This window comes from Macrobrachium rosenbergii, chromosome 20, assembly GCF_040412425.1.
Source record: "Macrobrachium rosenbergii isolate ZJJX-2024 chromosome 20, ASM4041242v1, whole genome shotgun sequence".
In the NCBI taxonomy this organism is placed as follows: Eukaryota; Metazoa; Arthropoda; class Malacostraca; order Decapoda; family Palaemonidae; genus Macrobrachium; species Macrobrachium rosenbergii.
This window is the reverse complement of record NC_089760.1, coordinates 34,957,501-34,965,000: the sequence shown is the minus strand read 5'-3', so window position 1 is coordinate 34,965,000 and position 7,500 is coordinate 34,957,501. Positions and strand designations below refer to the sequence as shown.

Here is a 7,500-nt window from a genome sequence, read left to right as displayed (position 1 = left end):
TTTGAGTTTATACACACGTGTCTGCTGCCACCATATATATATATATATATATATATATATATATATATATATATATATATATATATATATATATATATATATATATATATATTTAGCGACATGTAAAAATCACGATCTTTATTCGACCATTCAGTTACTATTTTTATACGTAAATTTTCACCCCGTCAGTGTCGTATCGCAACTGCTACGACTGTGACCCGGCCAAAACATTCCATCAGGGGAAGAAGAGGAAGAAGAAGAAGACCTCTAGAGCTCTAATTTAAAAGCAGAGAACGACTTACCTCCAGCGCCTCTGGCCAAAATACCCGTTACGTAGAGCAGGAGCGTGACTGCTATAAAGAAGTTCTTGGTGTGCCCGCCCATCTTTCTGGACACTTTCGAACTATGGAATAATTATTATATCTTTTGGTTTTGTTGAATGTTCTTTTGGGTGGGGAAGAACGGTCGCGAAACGAAGTTCAGCACTGTCTTTGCATTGTTATGTAGTTTATATTCTCTTGATACCGGTCTGTTGTGATTTTAATTCCGTATGACAGAAAAGCATCACAGACAAAAATATTCTTTTTTTTTTCTGTGTGATTTTCACATGGTCCACAGTTGGTGTAACGAAGCCAAAAATACTATACGGTTATTTACTCAATCTTCATTTAAAGTCACGAATTAGGGATGAGTTTCAATTTTCCTTTTTCTCCAAATCTCTCACCGGAATTTACCTGCGACCGACTTGAGTGAGGTCCCCGCCGGATCGAACGTAAGACGCGTCTCACTCGGATCGCTTCCAAACACCAACTGAGGCTCTCCTCGGTGTCTCACTCGTTCCTCTGGCCTGGCTGGACTGGTCTCTCTCTCTCTCTCTCTCTCTCTCTCTCTCTCTCGTTCCTTTGCCCGCGAATACTTGGAAACTTGGAAAGAAGGAAGGCGCCCGGCGGGGCCCCTAGGGCTCTTTTGGGCGTATTGGAGTCCAGCGGGTCATTTTTAAGACCCTGAGTCAGACCCTACGAAAAAGAATGGCCCCTGCTCCTCTCAACCTCTTTCCCCCTATTTGCTTCTTGTGAATTTAGCAACTTTCTCTCTCTCTCTCTCTCTCTCTCTCTCTCTCTCTCTCTCTCTCTCTCTCTCTCTCTCTCTCTTACTTTCGTTAGATGGCTCTTCCATCCTCCCCGCTCTATTTGATTCTTATGGAAAGCCCACGTATCCTTTTGTGTGTGTATGTGTGTCTATCCCATCCATTTGCTTCTTACAGTATCACAAACATTCTCTTTTTTTTTTTTTGTGTCTCTTTCCCTTTTCCATTACCTCTTGTAAATCCCTGTGCCACTTCGGTCCTTTTTTTAGTTCTCTCCGGAATCGTCCTATTTATCTTGACAAAAGCACAAGTATTAGCTCTGCTTTCCTCTGCCTAGAACTCGCTGTCTCTCCGCTTTGATAAGTGTTTGGCTTTTTGTGTTTTGTGTTTGATGGGAACTTCTTCCATAAATGATGGCACGGTGTACTGCTTGTCTTGTTTTGCTTTTTAAGAAAGTTTTCGTGACGAATGATGTTCTGTTCTGTATAAATTAAACCTTTTTCTGGTACCAGGAATCCTGTATTTGGGAGAGTATAGTGTGTTATTTGTGATTTCGGGGATATCATGCCATAGTGGATAATGTGATACTTTTTGTGGCTTTGTGTATATTACCGATTATTCTTTGCTGTGCCGGCTGTGTTACATACCTGGGCAATGTGTCTTACAAATATCTTGACCGAGTTGACTCACAGGTTTTCCTCTCTGGTAGAAAGACCCGGTTCTGATATTCACCTTGGATTCACTCCAACTCTTTTGTAAGGTCACCGTCATCTGCTTATCCCACTGACATTTCGTAAGCAGTTGCTTGTTGTGAACGCCAGGCTTAGCAGATACTACGTGGAAGTCGTGAGCCTGAGTACCAACCAGTTTGACTGGCACTTCATACCATTCATTTCCAGGATGTGGAATCCCCCAACTTTCATCAGTTCTGTCCAGAACTATTGGAGCTGCCTCTTTTTTATTTTTATTTTTATTTTTTTAAGGGCCATGTGCGTCATCATTAAAAAAAACCGTTAACACCTTTTGAAAGTGACCGAGATTCATTTGGGTGACAGTGTTTATCTGGGTCTCATAACGATTAAGAAGACATTTTGCCTTTTTAAGCATTTATTATAATATATTATGGGATGTTATGTCATTAAGGAAAAGTCCTGTCCCGAAGAAATAGTTGTTTATCGTAAATATTATTATTATTATTATTATTATTATTATTATTATTATTATTATTTAGAAGATGGAACTTCTTCATATGAAACAAGCCTACCAAAGGGGCCAGTGACTTGAAATTCAAGCTTCCAAAGAATATTAAGGTGTTCATTAGGAAGAAGTAAGAGGAGATAAAGGGAAATACAGAAAGAAGAGATCCCACTCACTTAAAAAAAAAAATAAATAAATAGATTAACAAGTAGATAAATATGTATTGAAATGTTATAATCTTAGAATTTGTTACATTTACTGTTACTTTCCAAGAAAAGTAACAGTTTTGCGGCTGTTTTCGCATCCTAATACCGTTATGTTTTATGAATGGTCACCTTGTAATGTAAATAATTTTCTCAAAATTGAAAAGTACTAATAAGACATTTCAATTTACAAATGATTCAGTGATTCAAGTGGTTCAACTTCCTGGTCGTTTTAATTTAGTAATTGTAATTACTGATTCTCTCAAAAAATTTAAATATAAGTTTAATTAAAAATATAAAAATATAGACTGGGAAGAATAGCGTATTAATATAACAGGAATATAGCGAATGCTTATTTTTGCCATATTTATGAAATTATCAGATGCACTACTGTAACCATTTTCGTAAATAGGATCGGCAGCTTATTTTTTATGGTTAATTTATTTGTATAGTGAAAAAGATGCTGTCTATCATGGACAAATTTTTTTTTAGTTAAACAGGATAAAGGCCGCCACTAACGTTCAGTTATTATACCTGTGCAGTTATACCTGCGCGGTTATGCCTTTGCAGGCAAAACTGGACGTTAGTGTGTTTAGTTTTACCTGCCGCCTGTGCAGGCATAACTGCGCACGTATAACTGAATGTTAGTGACGGCCTTTAGAACATTTTATCACTTTTTTTTCTCAGAACTGAGAATTTTTTCACTTTCGCTTATAACCTGACTCGAATTTAGCAAATGCTAGTTTTTACCACATTTTATGATATTATCAGATATACTAGTATTAATCCATTATCATAAATAGTATCGTCAGCTCAGTCTTCAGGATTGATTTATTTGTCAAGTGAAAAAGGTGTTTTCCATTACGGACATTTTTTCAGTCAAACATGATCAGAACATTTTTTCGCATTTTTTTAACGACGAAGAATTTATTTTTTTTCGCTTTGATATCTCGCCCGTCTCCGACATTTTTCGAATTTCTGTACTGTTCTCCACTTTTATTGAGGAACTGCAGTTCATTTTGGTCTTCGGCCGGATCCCGTCTAAATTTCTGGCCGTAATCTCAGAAGCCGCAAATTGTGATTCACCTGGTGTTAATGAACTTCCCAGGAGCTGCTGCCTTGATTGCACATCTCAAGTCGCCTTCCAGCAGGATCTTGGGCTTCCTGTTGTCCGTCACTTTCGTAGTTGGTACCGTTATTTACTTTCGTTGTTTTGCCTCGGACGCATTTTCTATTTTTTGTATTTTTTTTATTTATGCTCTTTCATCAGTTCTGTTGATCTGTTTATCAATTATTCTTGTAAGCTTTCCATCAGCCTTTTTTTATGTTTATTTTTTTATTTATTACATTTAAAGTAATTTGGTATTCTGACTGTTTTTAGGCTTAAAAGTACCATCAGTGGCATTCCTCTTGAAGTTTCTTTTTCATAAATCATAGGTCAAGTTCCATCTTCTTCTAATGGGGCATATATATATATATATATATATATATATATATATATATATATATATATATATATATATATATATATATATATATATATATATATATATATATATATATATATATATATATATATATATATAATATATATATATATATATATATATATATATATATATATATTATATATATATGTATGTATATATATATGAAAATCCTCTGTAATGTAAATAAAATACATAGACCTATAAAACTGTAGTTTGTTATGATACAAAATTTTAACATGCAGCTTTCGTTTAACTTCACTGCTAATGAGGCTCATGATTCAGTGTATAATGGCTACATTATATTTACTCCAGTGGTCATGGTCCTAGTAAGTTTCCCAGTATGCTTTACCAATTCCATGGAAATTTTGTGCTCTTCATAATGTTTACAATTTTTCCAGATCCTTCACTTTAAAACAAACTTTCTTTCTTCGTGGTTTTTGCAGGATATGAGAGTCCTTTGCTCCTAAGTTTCAAAATGTCTATTATCATTTTAGATTTAGCACTATCCGTGATGTCAGTTTGGCCTTATACTTTCAGGGTTTTTAATGTATTAATTATCTCAATAAGTTCCCACTTCTCCTGATCTTAATAACTATTCCATTATATATTATTCTTTGTTCAAAGTGTGCCCCATTATCAGCATTAGGTATCTTTGTAAGTTCAAGTACTCGTTCCTTTTGCACATTCATCATTATTCATGTCTTAAGCAAGTTTTGTGTTGTTTGTTCTCTGTGTTTTGTGGTGTTCGTAATTTTACTTCATTTTCCTATTCACATATTTACATGAATCCGATTATCAAATATCTCTCTGACCCTTACTCCTTACAAGTTTTCCCATTTTCATCTTCCTCTTACAATTTAATTTTACGTTAGAGTAATGGTTGGTTACCGTATCCATATTGAAGCTGTCAGTCATCTGAATTTCTCCACTCCTTTATCAGACCCTCCCCTAATTCGATGTGAGTCCCTCTTCCTTCTCTTCTTACTCCCTCAATCACTGCTTCCTTCTTTCTTCCTCAGTCCCTTCCCCCTTCTCCTTCCCGATATTCTGGCCTCCTTCCTCAGTCCCCCCTTCTTTATTTAACTATAATCCTCAACTCCTTTTCATTATTCCGTCTTCACTTCAACCGCTTGTCATTTCCTCCACCCTTCCTTTTTTCTTCCCTCAGTCCAACCTCTTCCTTTTTATCTGTCAATTCCCCCTCCCTCTTCGCTACCTCGGTATCACCTTCTGTTCTCCTCCAACTTGCATTCTTCCTCCTCCTTCTGCTCCCCCCCCCCCAACCCTTCTCTCTGTCTCGGCTTACTTGATCTCCCTTGACCTCCGTCTGGCCAAGAAGTCATTGCCGTGGTCTTTGACCCTCTCCTCCCTTCCTCCCCCCCCCCACTTTATTCACAGTCTTCCTCTTTGAAATTATGAAGACTTTGTTCATTTCGGGATGCCTTTCTTGCTTCTGTTTACCGTGCTTTCAGCTATTCGCTTAATTATATTTTTTTGTTAGTTTGCTTTCATTCGCTTGGTTTTGTTAGCCTTTTTCGCTCGTCTGCATGTAGTTTTTATATTTTATTCATCATTCTCTCTTTCTCTGATAAAGGAATTACAAAAAGGACCTCAGAATAATAGATGCTGTCTGAAGTGACTGCAGTCGTGGGTAGGTTGATGCAGGAGATCGAAGAGGAGACGGAGATGAATAACGCCCTAATGAAAAGGATTAGCCTAAGTTTGAGATTGCTTGTGCGAGAGGCTGTTGAGGATGCAAGGAGGGCAATGAAGGGGCTGGAGTGTGGAAGGATACCAATATTTGATGGGATTACAAGTGAGATTCTGTGATACAATGGTGGTTGTATGACTTGAGTGGCTGAACCGGATATCAAGGTATATGTGGGCTGGAGAAATGTTATAGAGGAATTATTAAGAGGAATAGTTGTTCCATTATATAAAGGTGAAGGTGTAGAGCTGATTATAAGAACTACAAGGGCATAAATTACTCAAGTATGTCAGAGAAATTTTATGCTAAGGTTTTAATTGAGAAAGTAAGGCAGAATTTAGAAGAACAGTGTTGGTTTAGAAAATGAGGGTGCGTGAGTAAGTATTTGTTATAAAATATTTATGTGAGAACTATGAAAGTAAAGGAAAAATGGTATATGTCATAAATGAACCTAGAAAAAGTTTATGGAATCAACAGATAGGGAATATGGAGGGTACCAAGACACGTAGTACAGAAGAAAAGTTGTTAGGAGGGACCACAAGTTTATATAATGTAAGCAAGGCATGTGATATTATTTGTAGATAGGAGATTAGTTGGTTTGGCGTAGAAATGGGTCTGAGACATTTATACTGGTTTGTCTCAATGGCTTTTTAAAATCTCAATGAATAGAATGATGCAAGAAGTTAGAGTAAGGAGTGTAGAAGTTGGTGCAAAGCCGAGAGTGGTGTCTGGAATTGTTTAAATTGGTTAATGACACATTATTGACTGTGGATAGTGAGGAGAAGTCGCAGAGACTTGTGGGAGAGTTCGAAAGTGTTTACAAAAGGAGAAAAATTAGATTAAATTTGAACAGAAGTTGTAGGATGTGTGTAAAAGATTAGGAAGAAAATCGGAAGGGCCTATGGAAATAATATATGAAGGGATTTTTAAGTCAGCTCTCCTTTATGGGAGTGAAATGTAGATGTTGAATGTAAGTGAAGAAAAATGTTTGACGCTGTTGAGATGAACATACTGTATGTTACGTAGGCCCAACATAACTGAAGGGTTAGAAATGTTGAAATGTGTAGAGCTAATAAAAAGGTCAGCGTAGGCGTAAGAGTGCATCAGTATTTTAGGATAGTTTGGAGATGTTGTAAGAATGGAAGGTGGCAACTTGATAAAAGTGGTGTATGATTATAAACTGTTAGAAGGGAAGAGGAGAGGAAAATCTAGAAATCGCTGAATAGGTGGGCTGAAAGAGCCACTGGAAAAGAAAGCCCTTAATATCTAGGTAACTCTAGAGTTCCAGGAAGATAGTGACGAATTGCCCAGTTTATGTAGAGGGTTCAATCAGTCTTTTATGTAGGTGTATTAGGTGAATAGTATAGTGGAAGTTTTGCGCACTGGGTGATCCTCCACGATTTACCAGCTCAGTTATGAATATAGCAGTGACCTTTTAGTTTAACGAGGTAGCTCCAGAGAAAAACAGTACAATACACTGTAATATTTATGCTCGTCTCATTTTTATATACAATAATGATTGAAGAATGGGTACTTGTTTATTCTTGAAATTACCTGTATGACACATTTCGGTTAAGTGAAATTTTATTAATTAGTTTTAGTTCTTATACCGTAACGGACAGTGAATGCTATTATTATTATTATTATTATTATTATTATTATTATTATTATTATTATTATTATTATTATTATTATTATTATTATTATGTTATAGTCTGGTTGTTATATTTGTAATTTTTTATGGCCCTATTCATCCTCTTGTGCAATAAAGGATTTCGGTGCGACCTTTGAAATCCTTTTTATTTGTCCATAAAT

At 36.1% G+C, this 7,500-nt stretch overlaps 2 protein-coding genes across 10 annotated transcripts in view; one reads left to right on the top strand and one right to left on the bottom strand.

The window, feature by feature from the left end:
• Nucleotides 1-841, bottom strand: part of LOC136849244 (mucin-2-like) — a 194,099-nt gene extending 193,258 nt beyond the window's left edge. For 3 of the 7 annotated variants that reach the window (XM_067122499.1, XM_067122501.1, XM_067122500.1), the window contains exon 1: nt 303-841. In XM_067122499.1, the coding sequence (XP_066978600.1) occupies nt 303-384 (82 nt within the window). In that variant the 5' untranslated portion in view covers nt 385-841. The remainder of the gene's footprint in view (nt 1-302) is intronic. The other 4 variants (XM_067122502.1, XM_067122503.1, XM_067122505.1 and 1 more) reach the window with 3 other exon arrangements.
• Nucleotides 1-7,500, top strand: part of LOC136849248 (DNA oxidative demethylase ALKBH2-like) — a 657,271-nt gene that overhangs the window by 194,820 nt on the left and 454,951 nt on the right. The window lies entirely within an intron of this gene.